General features: G+C 39.2%; 1 protein-coding gene across 1 annotated transcript in view; it reads left to right on the forward strand.

The window, feature by feature from the left end:
- cacna1ia (calcium voltage-gated channel subunit alpha1 Ia) overlaps positions 1 to 25,078 on the forward strand; it is a 295,143-nt gene that overhangs the window by 135,199 nt on the left and 134,866 nt on the right. Inside the window, 2 exon segments of the mRNA XM_036589758.1 lie at positions 10,808 to 10,919; positions 24,005 to 24,138. Of these exon segments, the coding sequence (XP_036445651.1) occupies positions 10,808 to 10,919; positions 24,005 to 24,138 (246 nt within the window).

Raw genomic sequence — 25,078 nt, forward strand, 5'->3', positions numbered from 1 at the left:
CAGGCTGAGTAAAAGAGATGTCTGGGAAATAATAGATAAAGTAGAGCATATTGTACAATATATCACATACAAACACAATTTCCAAAGAGCTGGGACAGTAAAATGCACATAAAAACAGTAAAGTACTAATGTGTAAACTCGCTTTGACCTGTATTTGAATTAAAAAAAAGTACAAAAACAAGACATTTATCATTTTACCTTTTGAACTATATTATTTTTATAAATATATATTGTTGCTGCCCAATGAAAAACATGTATCTCCACTTTTTGCGATTTTTACTTTTCTGCATTATCGGCAGTTGTCCTTTACATTGTGTGAAATTTCATGAAGATTGGACCAATAGAAATGCTCCAAAATTGCTTGAAATAAAAACTTTTTCCATTAACTTACATTGAAAGTAAAGAACGTTTTTGCCCTTTCCTGTAAAGTTACTATTTTGGAGATACTTGTTTTTTGTTGGACAGCGACGATATGCTCATTCTAAAACTGAGGTTTGCAACATAAAAGTTGGGATGGTGCCATGCAAGACTAGAAATATTGTGAAATGTTCCGAAAAACATCTTAAACAGGTGATCTAATCTTAATTATGTATGAAAGGAGTAGAAAAACCTGAGTCTTTTATGAGCAAAAATGAGTCTACACTCGCTGCTTTGCCAAAAAAAAAATGCATCAGCAGTTTAAGAATAATGTTCTTCAACAAAAATTTGCAAGGATTTTAGGTATTCCACCCTCTACGGCACAGAAAATTATTAAAAGATTCAGGGAATTCAGAGAAATCTCTGTGCATAAAGGACAAAGCCAAAAACCAATACTGAATATCTATGACCTTCAGTCCCTCAGATGGCACTGCATTAAAAACTAATATGCTTCTGTAATGAATATTACCACATGGGATCAGGAATGCTTCGGAAAACTCTTGTCATTAAAAAATGTCAATCACTGCATCCACGGATGCAAGGTAAGACTCTACAACACAAAGCGTAAACCATATATCAGCAATATCCAGAAACACCACCAACTTCTCTGGGCTAAAGCTTATCTGAAATGAACTGATGCAAAATGGAAATGTGTGCTGTGATCTGGTGGTCTGATGGGTCCACCTTTCAAATTTTGGAAATGATGAATGTCATGTTCTCCGGACCAATAAGAAAAATGACCACCCTGACTGTTACAAAAGCAAAGTTCAAAAGGGACATCTAAGATCTCATTTACTGTATGGAAGAGCATTTCCAGAAGAAAAATTGCTAAACCAAACATTTTTCGCCATTAAAGCTAGCATCAGCTTCGCTATGGCGAGTGAGCAGCCAGCCAATGCTGGATTAGCGAGCCAACATGGGACCCCCAAATACCAGGGGGTATTTCACACACTGATTGGAAGTAATTAATATTAAGTTGATAGATAGGCAGTGCAGCACCCTGTGCTTCAAGTGGAAGAGAACAGTTGTTGTTGTTTTGTGTAACATATCTGCACCCTTAGAAATGATGGTTCTTCAAGGGTTCTTTAGTAGAGAAAATTGTTCTATGTAGAACCGTGAATACTCAAAGAACCATTTTCTTTATGTAAGAATTTACATCATTAAATGGTTCCTCCGACTGATGGAGAATATGCTGTGGATGGTGCTATATAGAACCTTTTTGTAAAGGGTTTTATATAGTACCAAAAAGTGTTCTTTTGTTGTTATTTTAAAAATGGTTCTTCTATTGTGGTGGGCTTTCTATTGGTATATGTCAAGCTTGTAACAATAGAAGTACCCTTTTTGGTACTATATAGATCCATTTTCAAAGAACCTTTAATCATGCAAAGGGGTCTTTTTGTCTTCTTAATTCTATACCATTTTCTTTACTAAAGAACCCCTGAAAAACCATCTTTTAAGTGTGTAATTAATAACATGTTTTGAGAATCTGTTTAGCTATTGGCCAAACAGAGTAACGGGAGCTTGTGAGACATGGAGATACGCAAGTAAGCCATAGTGTGTCAACTCCATAGAAAATGTAGAGGTGCCCATGCTGTGTACTGGAGAATACCGGCAAACTTAAATCACTGGCAGAACTGACTTCAACCTGCAAACTAGCAAGCAAGCTAGCAGCTGAGCAAAGATGACCTGCACTGATTTGGTTCAAATAAGTGATCTAACAAACTGAATTGTTGGCCGAAACCAAAACTGAAAATCAGGACACAGTCAGCTGAAAACCAAAGGCCAACATAAAATAATAGTAAATCAAATCCAGTGGAGTGATCATTCCTTTTTGGTTGCCTGTAGGATTAAGGTCAGCAAGGCCAAAGCCAAGCATCAGGTAGAGGGATATAAAGCCCCCAGCACTGGTCTGTGGAGAAGCTGAAGTGTTCTCTGGAGTGATGGAGCTTCACCCAGTACTATCCATCTGTCGGTGCATGAACAGGCATATACTTCTCGCTTCAGTGGCCTTTTACTGTTTCTCAGAAGAAACAGATCAATAAGGGATTCCATAATGATGTGATTCTGATCATTTACTGACCAAAGTGGACATGCAAGCTCACAAACTAGTCTAAGGGCAGATTTTAATGATCCAAACACTCTGAATTGATTGCCACTGAGACGACACATAAGACAAGGTTAGGAACCTACACCTTGTCTTATTCAATGAACTGGATATAAGATTGCTAACCAAATAACAAGCCTACAGTTTAAGGGGTTAACTGTCAAAGGAAGAGCACTGACACTCCGTGAGAACACACAGAGCTCTCATCACAGTCCTCCTACACAGTTAAAGTTGTCCTTACTGGCCCTCTGTGCCCAGGATCCTTTAAATTGAGGAGAATCAGGCTGTGATCAGGCAGATAAAGGTGGAAGGGAGGAAGATGCTGCAGATGGAGTGAGAGATGGGGTGGGGGTGGGTTGGAGTGAGAGAGGCAAAGATGATGAGAAGGATGTGGAAGTGTGAGCTATTTTAGGTTATGGTGCTCTTCTGGCCCCCCGGAGACTTTAATAACGAGGCCAGCACTCCAAGACACACCAGGGACAGCGCAATCCCCAGGACACGCAGAACCGCGGAGGCAAACTCACTCATGGTGCTGAGAAGACTTGAGCTTGTGTAGAAGCCTTAGAGGTTGCCGTTATCATGATAACACAGTCATGCTGTAAATTTAGATTATAATCAGGGGTGGAAATGGCCAGGTATTACTGGGGGAACCCTAGATTTTATTTTTGAAAATGTGTCCTAAATGTCTTTCTCTGGTTCAGGAAAGATTGTTTTTTCTTAAGCCCTAATCAAACAGACTAGTTTGACACGGGAAGGTGGGGCAATGTCATTTTTACCACCATTTCTCAGTGATTTTAGACTTTTAGAACCGTGTGCTCTTGAGTCAGTAAAGAGTCCAGCTCCTTTCACCTTCTATAAAACAAGCAGTAGAAATAAGCCCAGGTTATATTAATCCGGTGGCTGTGAGTTTCCAAGCTAATGAAACAGTGCATTCACTTAAGATAGCAAGGCAGATGGCCACACACTTAACCCCTAGTGGCCAGAGCTAGTATTGCATCCTTTAGCAACCCAGACTTGCACTTCAGAGATTCGAGACTCGACCCAGACTCGCACCTCAGAGATTCAAGACTCAACCCAGACTCGCACCTCAGAGATTCGAGACTCAACCCAGACTCGCACCTCAGAGATTCGAGACTCGACCCAGACTCGCACCTCAGAGATTCGAGACTTGACTCAGATTCATACCTCAGAGACCTGAGACTTGACTTAGACTCGCATCTCAGAGACTCAAGACTTGACTCAGACCCTAAAGACTTAATTCAAACTTGCACCCCACAGACTTAAGACTTGACTCAGACACTCACCCTAGAGACTCGACTCACCCAAAGAGACTCCACACTCAGCAAACTTGCACTTGACTCAGACTCCTACCTCAGAGACATGAGACTTGACTCAGGCTCGCACCTCAGAGACTCGAGACTTGACTCAGGCTCCTACCTCAGAGGTATGAGATTTGACTCAGACACTCACCCTAAAGACTCGACTCTGACTCGCACTTCAGAGACTTGAGACTCGACTCAGACTTGGACCTCAGAGACGTTGAGACTTGACTCTGACTCTCACCCTTGAGACTCAATGCACTCATACTCGAGAGACTCGATTCAACCTTGCAAGACCAATCACAAATGATCCAGACAGGATGCTGGGGTTAATCGAAGCATTCACAAGATCCAACAGTTGTAAATCATTTTGCTTAAGTGTTCTGTATCTCCAAAAGTATCTGGACAGCCCTTTTAATGAGTCAATTCAGCTATGTTAAAGTGCACTCACTGTTGACACAGAGCCGCTCATAGCTTGTATAACCTGCATAGAAAAGCACTGCCAGTAGAATGGGATGCTCTGTAGCAGCCGCTCATGAGTTAATTCACTAATTAGATGGGCTGTCTGGATAATTTGAACATATAGAGTGCCGTACCGGTGGTCCTTTAGGTGGTGGAATGATGCCACACGTTGAAAAATGCCTGTGTGTGTGAGGAAGCTGTGGATTTGTCTGGTGTCAGCGAGCCTCTGGCCTCCGTCACCTCAGCCAGCCAATTACAGCATGAGGAGCCCGCAGGACTGACCTGATCTCCGTCAGAGTGTCAGTAATGAAGCACAGTCCTCACACATCCTCTACGATTCAGACTGATGCTCTTCCCCACTGCTCTCTCTCTCTCTCTCTCTCTCTCTCTCTCTCTCTCTCTCTCTCTCTCTCTCTCTGTACCCTATACAGTGACCCCTACACAATTGCCTTTTTTGGATATTAATACATTATGTAGTAGTGTTCACCCCATCACATTAGCATATGACAATGTATTTTGAGTTGTAGTTCATGGTTTTTGAACATACCGTGACCGCACTGACTGCTATGATCCAAAACAGGAAGGCGGTACAAAGAGGGTCTTCCACTCTTTACTCCCAATGAGAACCAAGACTGATGTGTAGGGGCTACTTCGGCTCTCTACCATGTGAATATTTCTACCTAGAAAGGCTATAGTGGTCATTTTGACCATATACATTAGACTGTGTTTAATCTTGCTAAGGTTTCTTGCTAGGCTGTTGCTGTAGTATCCCAGGTGGTTGCTAATATGTGTGAAGATGTGTGTACTAGTACACATATAGTAGTATATTGCTGCTGTCGGAACGAAACTTTGTATGTCCATTTTTGCCATTTGTTCGTTTTTTTTTTACATACATTGAAAATGCCTGTTGCCCTTTATATTGTGTGTAAATTTTATGATGAATGGACCAAAAGAAACGGCCGAAAATTACTTTGAAAAAAGTCTGATTACATTGACTTACATTAAAAGTGAAGTATTTTTTGCTTCTCCTGTAAAGTTACCATTTTGGAGACAGAAGGTTTTGTTCTGACAACAGCGATATGTCTGTATGTAAGGTCGTTTTAAGTTTGCAAATCCTCTGCAGGAACTGGAGTGCTGGAGCTTAATCCAGTGGTCATAAGGTGGAAGTCAGCATACACCCTGGACACGTCGCCAGTCCATCGCAGGGCCTGGAAAAAAGACAAAACATAACATAAAAATGCCCTAACTTTTGCACAGGCTACGTTTTTTTGTTTATGTTTTATTCCAATATGTTAAAAACAGCGAATAAACAGTAATTGTGTATTACAGCTAGCTCTGTATTGATCGCACATGGAAACTGAAAGCATTCAAAGGAAAGACAGTGAGGCACTGTGGGAAATGTAGTGTCTGTATTAAATTTGCTTGATTATAATGTTTGTTTTGTGTAGTTTGAAATGGACAGTTTAAAAGAGAAAACTATGGTTTATGTATTGACTTTTCCCCCTTGATTATGGTGGGGTAAGGCAACATTTTACTGCCCCATTAAAGAGACGTGAGCGATGTCCTTTGTGACATCATTTGTGGCATTTCCATTTGGAAAAAAATTGTGTTTGAACACTATATGAAAATCATGCAGTTGGTTCTAAAAATCTAACTTAATACGTCATCCTAAAATTTCTTGTGTCATATTCCAACAAAACTAAAGTATTTGTTTGGTGACACTTTATTTTGAGTGGTCCTTTTGGATGAAACAAACACCCAGCAGACTTTCAGTATCATGTCAAAAACATATGAGGGTTAGGATTAGGTTTAGGGTTGAGGTTAAGGGTAGGGTTAGGATTAGGGCCAGGGTGAGGGTTAGGATTAGGTTTTGGGTTGAGGTTAAGGTTAGGATTAAGGCCAGTACGGAAGTAACATATTAACAATACATTTACTTAATGGAAGTAATCAACAGAACGTCTACAAGATATTTACTCAAGTGTATTCAGATGCGTCACTACTGCTATTCCACTGATATGTTTATGATGTGTTACTGATACTCTATTTAGAGTTTATTAATCATCTACAAAGGACCACTCCAAATAAAGTGTTACCATTTGTTTTTTTTTCAATTATTCTCTACTGTGATAAAAATAAACATGCAAAATTTAGACGGTCAAAATGACCTTTAATGGACATTCAAGTAGACATAGACTTTCAGCCTTTTAAGTGCTCATGCCATATAAGTGTTTTTTAGGCCTCCATTGTGGACAGTAGAAGTCATCTGTAGGGTCACAATCAGAGAGGTAGTGCCTGAAGAATAAGGCACTGCAGAAAAAGAGAGAGCAGTTTTTGTTCTTCATTCTGGTAACCAGCGGTGTTTCCAGACTGCTGATTGCACACAGAATTAAGGGAGGCACTGCCTAACCTCTTTGTTTGCTGGTCGCATGACTGTAGGCCGAACGGTCTGCATGAAAAACAGCAGGATGCATCTTTATGACTGAATATTAGAACCAGCACAAGTTGTCTTTCCGTTTTGCTTCTCACTTCTGCTCTCCGCTTTTTCTCTGCCTGCTCTCTCCCCATGGGAAGGCTAATGTATTTTTAATTTAATTATTTAGTTATTTCGCTTCACACACATGCAACTGCTCATTTCGCTTGTGTTATCCAGTCAGCATGAACTGATGCAGAAACAAAATCACAAAATTGATGTAGTGGGCTCAAATGAATTATGGTGATCTCATGTATTGCGTTTAATTGCACTACATAATAGCAGCCTTTGATATAATATGCATTTTTGGTACATGTAAAGCTACAAGCTGGGCTAACCTTAACATAAGCATTATTCTGGCTGCTCTGTGGTTGGTTTGCTATAAATGTGTGTATGCAAACGTTTGGACACCCCTGGTTACAAAATTACAGATTGTTGATTCAAGGTAGCATATCCTCTACAGGAGCTTATGAATTTTTTTAATTTTGTTCAGAGTGTCTACTTATTATAAGTTTAGCATGATGGAAAAAAAACAAAGCATAACATATAAAGGGTGCCATAACTTTTGCACAGGCCACATTTTATTCCAATATGTTAAATTCAGCAAATAAACAATAATTGTGCTTTATGGCTAGCTCTGTATTGATAACAGTTGCTTTACATGGAAGCTGAAAGTATTGAAAAGAAAGACAGTGGGGCACTATGGGAAATGTAGTGTTTGTATTAAATCCGCTTGATTACTGAAATGGGCAGTTTATAAGAAAAACCTTATGGCTTATGTATTGACTTCCTCCCCCCTTGGTTATGGTGGGGTAAAGCAACATTTTACCGCCCCATTAAATCAGGTCTAGTGACGCCCCTGCAGGTAACCATAGCAAACTGCTCGCTTACGTAACACGGACGTGCTTTCCCCTTTGGGCTTGGCATTCTTTGCTATCAATGATTAAAGGCAAGGAGGAAAATAACCCTCAAAGGCTCTTTAGAATATCATCCGCTGAAGTTCAAAGCGCAGCCACTGCCGCTGCTAATTCCTCAGCCTTTTTTACATGCTAACAGCGATCCGCATGGACACTAATGCCTAGAAAGGCTGGGACAGTACAAGGCAAGAAAAAAATAGAAGAAGAATGCCCATAAATCATATTTCCCAGAGTGCCAGAGGGCCTGTTACGGGTGAAGTGCATTTCTATTAAGCACTAATAAGTGAGAGAAGTTCCGGGTTTGTGCTAAACATCGGCACCCGCTAGATCATTCCCTGCCTTACGGCTAGCTCAGTTCAAACGCTGCAGAGACCATCCGACGGAGCACAGATGGAGTGGGGGGTTGGAGATTAGAGTGAGTGAGTGAGTGAAAGGTGATGTGTTCAAACACGACAGAGAGAATCAAAGAAAGATAAGAGGAGAAAGAGATGATGTGTGCTAACAGGAGAAAAGCAATAGCTAGCTAAAAGCTTGAGCGAGTTAGAGGGAGGAAGCGCTGTAAGGGAGTAAATTGAAAAAGAAATGGTCCATAAAGGTGGACAGATGAGAGCAGGACTGATTTAGTGAGAGAGCCTGAAGCTGTAGCTCTGCTCAGATTGCTCTAGAAGTTATATACTGCAGACGTCAGATTTCAGACACTTTTGTAGGCTGTAATTGTCAAAATGGAGAAAATATTTAACCGCGCAGCTCAGTTTGACGTGTACGCTGGGGCTTGTCATTCTCTTCTACTTCTAAAGAGAAGGAATCCTTATCTTGTACACTTAACAAACCTCTCAAGGCTGACATAAATGTCTAAATTGCACGGAAGGAATAGTTTGATGAAAATTTTATACTGTTTTCCCCCCCTTAAGCCAAACATAGACAATCAGAGAAGATGAGATTTGGTGTTTAGTTTTTGCACTGGAGCTACGAGGCTAATGAAGCTAACAAGTAGTAGAGGCTTATAGTCCACCAATAAGCATTGTGCCTACAGCATGCCTAAAGCATTACACATTCAGTTCAGACTGTGTGGAGCTACTAAGTCATCTCAAATAGACTGGCTGATGTGGTTTATGATGCCGTTTGACACACTGTTTTATGTAGACATCTGCTCATCCAGTGTTTCTTCTGAAATGAAGGGTATTATTAATGATTTTGTCCCCCTCCACCCCCCACCCCCGCCTTTTCCACAGTAACAGCCATCCTCAGGGAGGGACATGTTCCAACACAAGATGTTGTGGGGATTTGATTGCATTCAGGTACAAAAGCATTAGTGAGGTCAGGTACTGACGTTGGATAGCAGTTCTGGATCTCAAACGCCACCCCAACCCATCCCAAAGGTACTGGATGGAGCTGCATCAGTGCAGAGAACTTTACAACCATTTGAGATGTTAACAACATTCATCTTTCTGACGATATGCCATATGTGTCATATTTCCCTGTGAAATACCAGGACAGATCTACAATACATATGCAAAGTTATTTTTATTGCCTGTCAATTAGATCAGTGTGTAGGTCATGATGTGCATTTTTTGAGCATTATTTTCCCAAGTACATGCCATATATGGAATTATTCAACAATATCTCTCTTAGGCCAATTTTCGGTGCGTCCACACAAAATTCATTTTAGTTGCCTCCAAAGTCTAAAAATGTCTGGTGTTGCAACCGTCCAACATACATGTTGATTCAGTAAACTATCAGAAAAGGTAGTTTAGTTAGATTAATTTGTAAATGAAATAGTTTTGCATGATTTTATGTTTGAAAACTTTTAAATAAAAACTATGTTGCAAATTGAGACAACTTTAGTACTCAACTCACTGTCTGCTTACTTAGTTCTTACCTCATTATATGTTAGGCAGCATAACCAAAAACAAAGGACTTTTTTTTGACATACTTTTCCAAAAGACAGGCCAGAGTATTGCATCATTAAGAAGACCCCAAGTGACCTTCATGGTGCAATGCCAAGGTCAGTAGATATTTCACAACTTTTGGAAAAAACATGATTTTTGAGTCATGGTTAGAGTAATTCAGTTTATAATGTCAGGTGGTCTGACCTCAGGTGAACCATGCAAATGTGTCACTATTATAACTGTTTACTTATTTGAAAGCACAAAGGTTTCTATGGGTGTTTGGGTAGATAGCTGTTTAATTTGAAATTAGTCTGAAAAGTCAGGTGGCGCAACCAACCCTGAAAAAGGCAATTAAAAGCTTCAATAACACTAATTATATTTAAGATCTAAAATGCACATAGGTGTGAATGTAAATATATGTGCAAATGTAAAAATGCACATCATGTCCTTTTTAGTAAGATATTTAAAAATGTCATTTTGAAAATGTTGTCATTGACCCGTATACAGGTTGCAGTTTGTTGGAAATTTTTTCCATGTTTTAGTTTTGTCATTGCTTGGTAGCCAATCGGAGGATAAAATACACCATTCCGGAGATCCAATGTAAGTAGAGATTTAGTTTCAGGGAACCTCCTACCAAATATGACTTTCAACAAACAAGATTTTCTTCAAGATGGGTGCTGAAATACTAGAAATGGTGTTCAAGGGCAGTTATAAGGAGGCTTTATACAGCTAGACAGCTATACACATCAGTAGAGGCTTCAAGTGACTTCCATAAGTTCACAAAGTGGTTCAATGTTTGGATTATTCATTCAAATTGCTTAGTTCTATATGTTCTTGGTTTTTGTTTTCTTCTTTTTTTAAAAAAAATATTGTTTTTGCTTTTGCATACTAGTTTTGTCTTTAATATGTAATAGTTATGTTCAATAGCTGTTTACTGTAAAGTTGAATCAGATGATACTAAGCACTTGTAGGTGGTGTATTGTATTAAAATAACAACACACATCAAGGTAGCCATTTCTGAGCCTAGTCCTTAGTGTTAAAGCGTTAAAGTAGTTGAATTCACTCATTAGATGGGCTAATAGATGAAAGCCTCACAAAGCACATGGGAAACTGTGTCTTGCTTTTATTAAAGTTCTTATGCTAAATCTAATTAATGGTGATGCTCTGTCAAATGCTGCTGTGTTTGAATGTTGTATATCTGATGTGATCCTTGACTCTTGTGCCTTCACCTGGTTCGAGCGCATCAGCATCATGGTGATCCTGCTCAACTGCGTCACTCTGGGAATGTACCAGCCCTGTGAAAACATCGACTGCACCTCCGACCGCTGCCAGATTCTACAGGTCAGTGCCATGGGCGATTTTCTATTTCTCCTCACACTTTCATGCACTTTAAATGCACGGGCCTTGTCCAGGGACCAGCTGTAGTCCTGTACACTGCAAAGCAAAGCCATTTTCTTGTTGTTGTACACTCAACAATGTTAATATAGTCAAAATATTGACTGCTGAAAACTCGTTGACAGGGGACTTTCTGATTCCGCCAGTGATAATGAGAATCAGCGCCAAGACCGATTTTAATTACAACTTATTGATGACAACCATATGATGAAATGAAAATAACATTCGATCACTTTTAAATATATGCTTTATTTGAGCAAATTATCAAAGACAAATGTGGTGTCCAAATGCCAGATAGCTGAACAAGGTGAGTGTCAAGCAGATAATTCTCATTCACCGTTAGCGTACCTATGCAATTTTCAATGTTATGGTAACACCAAGCCATGCGGTGTTAGTGGTGTTATGTGGTCAGATTCTCACACTTGCCGTAATGTCACTTATAACAAGGCCAGCTTAACCCTTACAAGCCAACAATGTTGTAAGCGATATCAAAGGACGTTGTTCGTAAAGGAATAAATATCTTGGGATTTTTCATGCTAGAGACTTACTTTTATTTTGTCTGGAAGGGTAGCGTTGTGACATCGACAGACTGACAAACAAAGAAGGATCTTGTTAGCCAATAACTTGTCCAAGACAAGTCTAATTGAATTTGAAACCTGTCTGTGAACATTTGGAGGATCTTGTTAGCCTGTTAGCTAGCTGGTTAGAACAATAGCCTGTCCAGAGACAATTGGCAGGCAGGCTGTACATTGTAGGTGTAATTGATTTATAATATTTTCCTTGGTAGAGTAACCAGAGCCATCTCACCAACTTTCCAATATTAGCTGGTTAAGAAACACTAGTGGCCTGCACTGGACATACACAGTTAGGCAAATGTGCACAGTTTTGTTGACTAAAACTGTCATTTCAGTCAAACAGGCTTACATGAATAAATGATACGACTACAAGAGACAAAATCTTTTTAAAATTATTAAAACTAAACTAGACAAAAACTAATTAACACTGCACTTAAACTAACCTGAAGTCATTAGCTAATCTGCTTAGGTTAGTGAGTAACTTCAGGCTCTCCGCCAACAAGGATACACGCACCATCTCAGAAAGAAGGTACTAAACTGAGCGAAGCACTCTGGATTCAGCCAATTCATACTGGACATAAAGCGCAATATTTGGTTGTAAAAGGCAAAATTTCATAACTCACATAAGGCATTCTATGGGGAGCAGTGAGGCATTTGAGATTCAGCCTTAGAATTTTCCAAGCTCTGATCTTCTAGATGTTTAATATTGACCATTAATCTTAATCACTGCACTTAAAGGGAACTTATATCCATTAAATGGCTTTGTTTAACTCTAAAACATGAAATGAGCATTAGATTTATCTGCTTTTGCCAAACAACAAAATTTGAATAAAAGAATAAAAAAATAAAATAACATTTAATTTTGTAAGTTACCTGTATTCTGTTGTTATTTTTAGTTAATCAAAGCAACCCAAGTACAGTTTGATTGATATGACCTGGAATGCACAATTATTGATATGACCTGGAATGCACAATTATTAAAATGGAGATATCTGTTTTTGGAAATGAACTCTTCACATATCTCCAAAATAGTAACTTTACAGGAGAGGGAAAAAACGTTCATTACTTTTAATGTAGGTTAATATAAAGCATTTGTTCCCAAGTGATTTTGGTGTCTTTCTATTGATCCATTTATTGTGAAATTTTCAAACACCTGCTTTGTTAAAATGAGATAAAATAAACATTGACAAAACAGAAATGTTGTGTATCGGCTTGTTGGCCCCCCTCTGTAAAAGTTATTAACAGTCACTGTATCTCACAGGGCTGAGCCATTGTACACAGCTTGTGCTGTAGCATTGTTTTGACAATCACCTGCTCCTTCCCGTCACACGAAAACCTTTGCGTCAAATTAGGACTAAATTGTTGTGGTGCTCCAGGAACAGAGCTGCCCATCCTTGGTGTGTTCTCAGCATAAGCTTCCTTCATACGTCAAAGAAATCCAATTACAGGAGCTCATGGGAGAGTTGTGGCCACACAGCGTTTGTTTACTTTAATATGTTGAGGCTGCAATAAATATGAAGGCTGTGACCACATTAGCTTGTGGTCAGAGCTTTCATATCTAGAGCTTGCAGCTGTGTGATGGCAACATGTTCATAAGATACTCATGCTGCACGGACAAGAATGCAGTCAAATCTTTACTGTGGTGGCTCTGCGTCACATATGATATCACTGTTGTTGGAACAAAACCTCGTATCTCCAAAATGGTAACTTTACAGGAGAAGGAAAAAAAACATACTTTACTTTTAATGTAAGTCAATGGAACCAGACTTTTTTTGATCATGAAATGTGCACGCAATGTAAAGGCCAAAATGTCAGGAATATTATTGCTAGCATAACAAAACCTTGTATTTCTGAAATATTAACTTTATTACAAAACAAATTCTCAATAAAGATTTCACTCAAAGTAATTCTTGGAGTATATCTATCGAACCATTGATCATGAACTGTTCACACAACATAGAGAACAGCTGGTATTTTCAAATTGTCTGAACAGAAAATGGTAAAATTACAGCTGATACTACTTTATAATGCAATAACTAGGATGAAGCATTTTCCAATGCACTTTTATTTGTGTTCTTAAAATCTTGTGCACAACACTTAACTCAGAGGGTCCATGTGCTTCTATTCTTTTGATTCATATCAATACCCAATAAGGACCCTTAAAATAATACTCAATTAAAAGTGCTTTTGAAATGCTTAATTCACAGTAGTTATTGTCGCAAAAGTAGTAATAAGCAGCCAGCTAATAATCAACTGTTGATTTGAAAAGTTAATTACCCACTGTTGACCTGATAAGACTAAACAAGTGTTTAATAAAAGACACCACAAATATTCTCAAATAAATGTGTTTTGGAAATGCTTAATTCACGGTAGTTATTGCTTAATAAAGTAGTAATAAGCATCCAGTTATAAGTATCTATTGGTTTGAAAAGTTATTTACCCACTGTTGGCATGGTAAGGCTAAACAAGTGCTCAATAAAGGCACCACAAACAATTCAAAGTGTTTTGGAAATGTTTAATTTACTGTTGTTATTACTTAATAAAGTAGTAATAAGCATCCAGCAAATAAGAAGCTATTGATTTAAAAAGTTAGTTACCCACTACTGTGGCTTGGTAAAGCTAAACAAGTGCTTAAAAAGGACACTACAAATAATCCTCAAATAAAAGTGCTTTAGAAATCCTCAATTCACAGTAGCTATTTCTTAATAAAGTAGTAATAAGCATTCAGTTAATAAGCAGCTATTGCTTTGAAAAGTTATTAGTAAGGCTAAACAAGGGCTTAAAAAGGACACTGGAAATAATCCTCAAATTAATGTGTTTTGGAAATGCTGAATTCACTCTAATTATTGCTTAAGAAAGTAGCAATAAGCAACCAGCTTTTGGCTTAATTAGGCTTAATAACTGCATTAATAAACAGCAAATAATACACATAAATATGTTTTGGAGGTGCTTAATTCAGCCTAGCTGTTACTTAATAAAGTAATAATAACCAATGAATTAACAGTTTTTGATTTGCTAAGTTTGTTACCAGCTATTGGCTCAATCTGGCTTGATAAGAGAACAATAAGGACACCATAAATAAGACAAGTAAACCTACTTTGAAAATGCTTAATTCACTATAGCTATTGCTTAATAAAGTAGTTATAAAAGGCCAGTTAATTAGCAGACATTGGTTTGAAAAGTTACCAAAAGACTTAATAGTGAATGCCTAAGATGTCATGCAAAAGATTATGATGCATAATACACAAATAAAATAGGTCTGAGAAATATTTAATATACCCTATGTAATAAAGCAGTAATAAGCAGCCAGTTCATTATCATCATTGCTGGCTTGCTAAAGGCATTACAAAGGGAACTATAATGTCCAAGGGAAAAATGGGGGTTCTGGGATTTCGATATGACAATGTCGTTATGACGACTTGTTGCTCTTTTTCTGCACTACATCCTCCTTTCTTTCCTTCATACATTATTATACTTTCACCTTACATTCACCTTCTGCTTCAGTACAACCGTCTCTGAAGTCTTCAGCTCCCTTTAGATGTCTCTTTCTTCTGTCACTTTACATTCTCTCTCTCTCTCTCTCTCTCTCTCTCTCTCTCTCTCTAATGAGCTGGTGCTGTGTCTCTATGATGCTTTAGACAGACTGTGTAAGGACCGTGTTGACCGAGTAAAGAATGGCCTTTACTAGAATGACAGCTGGTGGAGAAATGTTCCTTTAAAACTTCTATAATGATCCTGCAGGATTCTCACAGTAGCCCAACTGTCCGAATCGCTGGGGTGGGCTCATTAAGTGGGGGTGAGAGTGTGAGGGAGTGTCCTGACAGCACAGGCTGTTTATCCAGGTCCTTTTTGTCCAAAGATCTTGGATAAAAACATGTATAATCACACTGTCTGTAAAACACTACTGAATTATTGCCATCATGCTAAAATTTGCTCTAGTATGCTCCATCATATGTAACACTCTCGTCTCTGCAATACTCCGATATACATTCATACCCCATTTGAATTCATTCAATTAAGCAGATCTTCACAGCATCTCATATATAAGCAATGTGCAGATATCAGAGTGCTACACCAAGATGGGTGCTAGATAGATTTGTACAGTATATCTACATGCTAATGTTGTTGAAGGCTGTGTTGCCCAGCATGGCTTTACATCTCATTTTTAAAATGATGGTGTGGTGGAAAATCAAATTTACATAATTTCCAGCTTTACCCCAATGTAGTTGAACCGCCAAGGTGTTGCTTACAAAAAAAAAGCTGTAAAACCTTCACTTCTCTGCTTGATCAGGACTGTGTATGCATTCCAGACCACAAAAGTGATGGTAACCAATGTAAAGAACCCCATAGCCCATAGAACCCTGGTTGGCGCTTTCCCGGTTGGCACTTTCCTCCGAGTGCGTTCATCTGTCCAATGATGTTGCATTAGCAGCAGTTCGAAAAGATGCGCTGGTGCTTCACAGGTCTCAGAGGAAGCCTCTGTTAGCCTTCACCCTCCTAGCACTGGTGGTATCATGTGATTGGGGAGTCCTAGCTAGTGGGTGGAATTGGATATGACTAAATTGGGGAGAAAATTGGGGAAAAATCCAAAACAAAAAAAAAAGAACCCCATTTTTTCTTTTTTTAAACATTTGTAACCATTTATTCTGGCAGAGGAAGAATCCAGTGAATAGGAAGCCAACTTTAGCTTTGTGTAACCACAGTGGTTAATGGGTTTGTGACTAATGCAGGTAGAAATTTGCCCAAATATCCAAACACTGTCAGCAGTAGCCAAATTACAGCAATGTTGCTTCGTGACTATGATACTCCAAACAACCTATGCATTATAGCAGGAGAGCCAATCTCACTTTATTTGGATGGTCCACTATAGTCCCCTGTAGATTATCTACAGATGTTCAAATCATGAGCAAACTATCTTTTTTTTATTTTATGACAACAAACAGATAGTAGGACAGTAGGATAGCAGGACAAGCCAGAAAAAAATCATGACAACAGACAGACAGTACATAAAACAAACAAATAAAGTGAAAAAGCAAGACAAGCCAAACATAAAACAAACAAAAAAAATGACAGACAGGCAGTATACCAAACAAATCAAATAAAATATATATGTATACACTTATACACGTATAAACCCATATGCAAATTTCGCATCTTTGTACCCAAATGCAATAGTCTACTGTAGTAATCTGTGTCAGTAATAACTAGATAAATTTCTTTGCTATACAGAAGAAAGGGAGAGCCAGGGTGCCAAGGGCCCCCCACCAACCAGCCCCCATCCTCCCTGCTCCCTTCATCCTTCATCCCCCCTCTCCCCTCAGCCTGCTTCCCAGTGCAGTAGGGCTAAACATCACACCAGAGCCACTTTCCATAGCAGTGACCATCAGATCTTATTGAAGAGGCGACTATGCTTTAGTGGACTGAGGCTCATAGACTGCTGCCTCAGCCTGCTCTAGGCCTTGGACCTGCTGCTGCCCTGAGAAGGTGCAACCAATGAGATGCATATGTGGCTTTTTACACTGAGTGAGATCAGGTTATGTTGACGCCTCCTTTGTCCTGCATTTGTCAGTGGAAGTCATGAATTTTGGCAGGAGGCAGCGGAGCTCTTCATTAGCGGGTTGATCCAAGGAGGTGGTAGGGCAGAAAAAAACAAAAAGACAAAAAAGGGGGGAGGACAGGCCTGGAGAGGGAGCCCCAAAAAGACTCCACAGCATCCCTGTCTGTTGAAAATTAGTTGATTCTAAACAGTGGTGGGGTTAGGGTTAGGATTTGGACCAGGGTTAGGGCTAGGACCAAGGGTTTTGGGTTGAGGTTAAGGTTTTGGGTTGAGGTTAAGGTTAGGGTTAGGATTAGAGCAGGTTTAGAGTTAAAGAAAATTCTGGTCAGTTTAGTAGATATTTAGCTGAATTACTATCCAAATAAAGTGTAACCAGAAAGCTTCGGCCAAACTTATGTACACAAATAACTAAAATGTCATGAAGCTTTGGCAGTTTTTGATCAACCTAGATTCTTAAAGTTCATCATTTTGAAATTAGTACCTATAATGCTTCCATAATGTAGACATTTCATTTTTTACATATACTCAATATACATACATAACAAATAAGAGCAACTTACCTTGTAGTGTCTATCACTGTGAAGCTAACAATACAGAGTGTCAGTAAGGACAAACCTGCTAGCACTGTCGTATGATGTAAACTGAAAGCAGCAGGCAAAATAAATAAATAAATAAACAAAAATAAATAAATAAACTAAAAAGCAATGGCGCTGTGCCATTGGGTTGCTGTGTTAAAGCCTTTTTATAAAATTACAGATGCAACCAAAGTTTTAAACAGATTTTGCACAGAAGCATGTTAAGCATTTAGAGCTCATTAAAAGGGCCTTATGTGCTAAAAGGGGTAGGGGCTTAAGCCCCTGTGCCCAAGCCTGCACATCAGTGCATATTGTTGTCTATAAAAATTATAATATTTAAGCTTGATATCACAAAGCATATCTTGGCTAGTCAAACTGACTATACTTAAGTTCTTCCTGTTTAATTACAGCTGAATTATCCTGTAAAAATATCCGAGAGGCACTAAAGCTGACAGTAATAACTCTAGGGTTGAAGTATTGTGTTTTTCAGCTCTCTGCCTTTTGCCTCGACAGAAAACAAACAGTTCTACGCTTTGTTCTGGCTGTAATTCCAAAGGTCAGCGGGTCCACGGCTGCTGTCCTCAGAACCTCAGGAGAGATTAGTTGAAGTCTCATTCACACAAGACTATCAGAGAGTGCTTTACAACTAAGGATCCGCAAGCCTTTACAAAGCATAGTGATGGTTTAGCTAACAATCAAATTTACATAATTTGTGGTCCCACTTTATGTTATGTGTCATTAGTAACTGTGTAATTACACATTAACAATGCAAGCAATAACTATGTAGCTACTGGTAACATATTATTAAGATTATTAATTATTATCAAGTGACCCTTATTAGTCCCACAACAGGGAACAGAGCCTGCTCTGAGTAAGATCACACCCAGGTTTCCTACTCCAGGTTTGGTATATGAAGCTAAAGAACGAAATTTCTCATAAAGCTGCTTACTTTGAGTTTTATCACCAAGGATCAGTATTTCATTTTTTTTTCATTATTTAGTTGTAAAAAAATTTGCGACATCCACTCAGAAATGTCTGACACACAGCTGGTCAGTCTGTCTACAGAGTCTTGATCATCAGAAGGAATGGAAATGTATAACTGGGTGTCGTCAGCATAGCTATGAAAATTTATATTATGTTTCCTAATGACATCACCTAGAGGTAGCATGTACAAAGAGAAAAGCAAAGGCCCTAAAACTGAACCTTGAGGGACTCCAGAAGAAATGCGAAATCTTTTTTGATGAATGATTTCCCAGTGAAATCATGAACTGGATAATATCCAAGTAAGATTTAAACAATTCTTAAACTGTGCCCGAGAGGCCGACCCAGCATTCGAGACGCTGGACTAAAATCTTGTTTTCAGTGGTATCAAAAGCCGCACTAAGATCTAATAAAATCAGAAAAGAAGGATTTAATGCATCAGCGAATCCCCAAAACACAAACATTGTATTAAATTTTAAGTCATGTTTTGTTGGTGGTGTGAGAAGAGTGTGAGTAATTGCTAATGAGTGCGTCTGCTCTGGTGTTTATACGGGAGGCTGTGAGGGAGCGGCCTGGTCAGGAGTAATACAGGGTTTGAGTTGAACTCCTCAGGCTTTAGTGTGACTCATCCTGCATCGCTGAGCTTTTCCTCCTCAGGCTGTGTGACCTTCTCACACACACCACAGCGACGGTGCGGCAGCCTTGACGCCTCACTTTCTTCCTTTTTTTCTTTTTCAGTGTAGCCACTACTGTTATAGAATCAATCACTGATAAAGTGCTCGACTAAATATTCCTCAACTCCTCTCCCTTTTCCATCACCATCGTTTAAAGTGCAGTGAGATAGTTCGCCCCCTATGCTTCCTGTAGTGCATTACAATCTGTCAGAATGACTGTGTGAATCATATGAATTGCTATAGAGCATTATAGAGCTATTTTTCCCATTAAATGTCAGCAAAAATCCACAATAATATCATCTTTGCTGCTTAATTCTTGCAGACTTTCTTGTGAGTCATGAAAGCGAAGCCTGTTGCTGTTCAGTGCGGCTGCTGTCGGAGCCTCAGTGACATTCAGCTGTCATTGAGAAAGCTGCGAGTTCCTGATCGGCCGCAGCTCGTTTGAGTGAGCGAACATGTTGGAGGTTAAATATAGTATCAGTCTGAGGCTCAGAGACAGACATGAATCAGCTCAGAGTCTCTGTGATGTTTCTGCATATCCCCCCTTTTTTCTCCACACCTTTGATTCACGAATTGAATGCTAATGGAGAGAAACTGAGTGGGATGGCAGCATCTCTCTCTCTCTCTCTCTCTCTCTCTCTCTCTCTCTATCTATCTATCTATCTATCTACAGTGGTGCTTGAAAGTTTGTGAACCCTTTAGAATTTTTATATTTCTGCATAAATTTGACCTAAAACTTCCTAATAATAAAGTCCTAATAGTAGATAAAGAGAACCACATTAAACAAATGAGACAAAAATGTTAGACTTGGTCTATTTATTGAGGAAAGTGATCTAATATTACAGATCTGTCAGTGGCAAAAGTATGTGAACCTTTGCTTTCAGTGTCTGGTGTGACCCCCTTGTGCAGCAATAACTGCAACTAAACGTTTCTGGTAACTGTTGATTAGTCCTGCACATCATCTTGGTGGAGTTTTAGCCCCTCCTTACAAAACAGCTTCAGCTCTGTTATGTTGGTGGGTTTCCTCCCATGAGCTGCTGCTTCAGGTCCTTCCACTACTTTTTTATAGGATTAAGGCCAGGACTTTGACTTGGCCATTCCAAAACATTATTTGTTAGGGTCGTTGTCTTGCTTCATGACCCATGTTCTCTTAAGTTTCAGCTCATGGTCAGATGTCCTGACATTTTCCTTTAGAATTTGCTGGTATAATTCAGAGTTCATTGTTCCATCAATGATGGCACAAAATCCTGGCCCAGATACAGCAAAACAGGCCCAAAGCATGATACTACCACCACCATGTTTCACAGATGGGATAAGGTTTTTATGCTGGAATGCAGTGTTTTAAATCAAGTGTTTTAAGTGTTTTAAATCAAGTTGTGAGTCAGTATAAGTGAATCTGAATTGAGACGCAAGTCAGTAAGGTTGAGTCTGAGTCAAGGCGTGAGTCACAAAGGGCGAGTCTGAATCAAGGTATGAGTCAGTAAGGCTGAGTCCAAATCAAGGTGTGAGTGTGTAAGGGTGAGTCTAAGTCAAGACGTAAGTCAGTAAGGGTGAGTCCATGTCAAAGTGTGAGTCAGTAAGGGTGAGTGTGAATCAAGTTGCGATTCAGTGTAAGTGAGTCTAAATTGAGATGCAAGTCAGTAAGCGTGAGTCTAAGTCAAGGCATGCATCAGTATGGGTGAGCCCAAGTCATGGCATGAGTAAATTAATGACGTGTCCATGTTGAGGCGCAAGTCAGTTGCAGATGAATCTGGGTTAAGGAGTGAGGCAGTCAACATACAACTTGTGTGTGACTCGAGTCTGCATCTCTGGTGTGTTGATTGGCCTTGATTGGCCTTTGTTCTGTCTACCTCGCACATTAAGACTGAGCAAAATAAATGCTGCCCTCTGTTTACTTGGCAACCGCTCATGCTCAATAGTAGCTGAGAATGGAGCTGTTAGTAAGATGATGGCAGTGTGTGTGTGAGTGGGTGTGTGTGTGTGTTTCTGTACCAACAATACACTCCTCGCATGTTTGTAATTATCTCCACAGGAAGAATAACACAATAAAGAGCTGAAACGCCTCGGCTGCGCAACAACGCACAGAACAAAGCATGCGATCAAGTGTGATGGTGGCCTGAGTGGAACCAGTCACTCAAACTGCAGTCACTGTCTTAAAGCAGTCATTGGGTGAAAAGAGGAATTCTTCAAATTTTCAGCGTAATTCAATCACAGATCCAAACAGTCGTTCAGAGCGGTTTGATGTGAAATGCTTCATTACAGAGAAACTTACAGACTCAGATTTCTTTATTTAACACTATTTATCAGTACGTTCTGAGTTCTGATGAAAATATAGTGATAAATCTGAAAGAAATGTATTTTATTCGGGGACTATTTTGCTTCACAACACCCTGCATGCAGCTCTCCACTATGAATGCATTTAGCCAAAAGGCTAATGTCAAAACTACCGTAAAACAATGTCTCAGATATCAAGCAGCAAATTCATAACCATTTCATGTAATAACTCTCAGTGAAGGAGCTTCAGACGTCTGGTTCCTATCACCATCACAGTGAACTATACTGAGTGTGTTTAAATGCACTCAATAATCCAATCACAATCAGTTTTCTGCTGTTGTCCGATTATGGTCATGTAAACAGTACACTGATTTCTTAAAACGGAGTAAGGTCTAGAAATCTGATAACGAAATCTGATAAAAAGAGTTGGATTTTAGCTCAGTAATCAGATTTCTCAGTGCATGTGAACTCTTACTCTGATTTCTTTTGGATTTCTCAGTCTGCACATGTGCAAAAACAGACAGCGGTACTGGAAATAAGTGAGCAGCATCATTGCAAAGCAGCAAAACACTTTTGGAGTGACGCTGACACCGAATATATGCATGACGAAATGAATGATTTAAATATTTTTCATCTTCCAGATGATGTATGTTCATAGTTTCAGACAAAGTGGCGCAAAGCTTTACATTACATTTACATCAGGTTTTATTGTTTGAGTTTATTGGCTGGTTGTAAAGGAAAAATCTGATTACTGTCTGACTCATGTAGACCTGGAGTTTTCACATTATCTTTTTACACAGATGCATGTAAACACATTGATCAGGTTACCAACAAAATCTGATTTTCTGCGGTCATTGGATTTTTAAGTGGTTGTAAACACACTCACTGACTCTAAAATGAAACATTTCACATTAAACCACTCTGAATGACTATTTTTACATTTTATCCATTTGATTATGTGGAAAAATACTTTTCAAGCCAAATATAGTCGATGTTTGGTGTCTTCAGTTCTGCACTGGAGCTAGATCACTCAACAACCTGACATAGTTTGAGACTTCCATTACTTCCAGTCCATCATAAATATTGATTACTTGCTACATTAGCCTCAAAGCTCCAGAGCAAAACTAAAGAAGCAAACTTCAAATGCCAAACATGTCTGTTATCAGTAGTGGTCAGTAGTGGTCAGTTGTCAGAATGATTGCAAATGGACTATTGACCCAGCGTGCTCCCATGACAGTGCTGTTTTTCAATCGTTTATCAAATGCACACTTTCCAACCCAACGTGCCGTCTGGACTGATAAAGAGATAATTCAGCTCTCATCAGTCTTTCATAGATTGAGCCTTCAGGAAACAATGTGCTGGACAGCTCTGAGCCAAAGGCCACAGCATCATGCGCGTGTAGATAAAGCTTTCAGATGCTATATAGACATGTTTATAAGGGCGACTCCTGTTTTAAAGCTGTCTGAAAGGACTGTTAATGAGCAGAGGACATGTATAAAGGAGGGTCTCTGAGCTACCTGAGCGTTTTCTTTTAATAATCAAATATCAAAAGATGTTTTAGAGGTTTAAATAGTGTAACATGATGAATGGTGCTTAATATGCTTAATAAGGTTAAGAAAGGTCTGTTTTGATTTCAAGTTGAATTTAAAACTAATAGAATGATTCGAAAGATTAATAAACAATGACTTCACAGTACCTTTTAAAGCTTTTGTTTTCTGGCAGTAGTCAGACTTCAAATCTGTGTGAGATACTGGATTACAAAGGTAAAGTTATATTCACCCCAAATAGGAATATGGGCAGTCATCCAAGCACTGCTAAATAATTGCTATAAATACTGTGACTAGTGACCTTAGGTCTTAAAGACTAGGCCCCATGTCTTTTTTAGTCAAATGTCCCCTTTGTGGATAGCAAGTTCCACTGTGCTGCCCTTCGACCCTCACTCCGGTCATTACTTTCTCTGAACGGATAAGGACCATGTCTAATCAGCACCCCGTCCATTTTGCTAGCTATCTACTATAAGGCATGGCCATGAATTGTGATTGGTTGGCATGTACTTCATTTTAATAGCATTTAATAACATCTACCACTTTTAAACAAGTACCACGTTTTTAGATATGGTTCAAGCAGATTCGAGAAAATGACTTCAGATTAAATCTTGATATAACTTCTGGGACTTTTCTGCAGCTTCCTTAATGCCCCTCTGCAGCCCCCCCAGGAACTCATGGTTCTGGATTTATGCTTCTGTACCGCCTGCTATTCAGCAGCAACGACAACAGACAGTGATTTAGGCAGGTAGTGTTCTTTATGTGGACCACTTGGGGAGCCCTGAGGACCATGTTGTGAACCACTGCTCTATTTGAAATCTTTCTCCCTCCCCCCCTCTTCTCTTTCCCAGGCGTTCGATGCTTTCATTTATATCTTCTTTGCACTGGAGATGGTGGTGAAGATGGTGGCTCTGGGGATCTTTGGCCGTCGCTGTTACCTTGGCGATACATGGAACAGACTGGACTTTTTCATCGTCATGGCAGGGTAAGGACCGAGTTATCCTTTATCCACACCAACATACAGTCAAATGTCATTTGACCAGGGGTTAGGGTGTGAAATAAGTTAACACACCCTCCACAGAGAACACATACACTGATCAGGCATAACATTATGACCACCTTAAAAACTTCAGCAGCACTGCTGTGTCTGATCTGCTCGTACCAGCACAACACACACTAACACACCACCACCACATCAGTGTTACCGCAGTGCTGAGAATGATCCACCACCCAAATAGTACCTGCTCTGTGAGGGTCCATGGGGGTCCTGACCACTGAAGAACAGATGGACTACAGTCTGTAACTGTAGAACTACAAAGTGCACCTATATAGTAAGTGGAGCTGATCAAACGGACAATGAGCGTAGAAACGAGGAGGTGGTCATAATGTTATGCCTGATCAGTGTATCTGCTCATTTTAACACACATTTATTTGCTGAATTTAAAATATTGGAAAAAATATATATAACAGACATTGCGTCCTGTGCAATAGTTATGCACATATTATGTTTTATCTTTTTTGTTAAACTCTGCAAATATGAAAAATGCAGAAATGCTAGGCTCACTTGGGGAGTTCACTTTACTTCATAAATTACTTTATCGCAGCACATCTATATGTTTATGAAATGGGATAAGAACCTGAAACTTTTCATATACTTGAGGTGGGGCAATATATATGTCAGCTTGATTTGGGCCACAGGCATTACAGAATAGAGAAGGCTTCTTCGAGTGTCTCCATATTCAAGAAAACCTACAAAAACTCCACAGAATATGCTGGAATGAAATAGCATAGCAATTCACACATGATTCATATAAACTGGTTTTATTCCTATAGGTCTTTGTAAAGCACAGGATTAATATAACCCGGGGTAAAGTAATATATGTGTTTTTTCTATGTTTTGTTTGATAGCATATGAATAATATGAG

This window comes from Colossoma macropomum, unplaced genomic scaffold (assembly GCF_904425465.1).
Source record: "Colossoma macropomum unplaced genomic scaffold, Colossoma_macropomum, whole genome shotgun sequence".
NCBI lineage: Eukaryota > Metazoa > Chordata > Actinopteri > Characiformes > Serrasalmidae > Colossoma > Colossoma macropomum.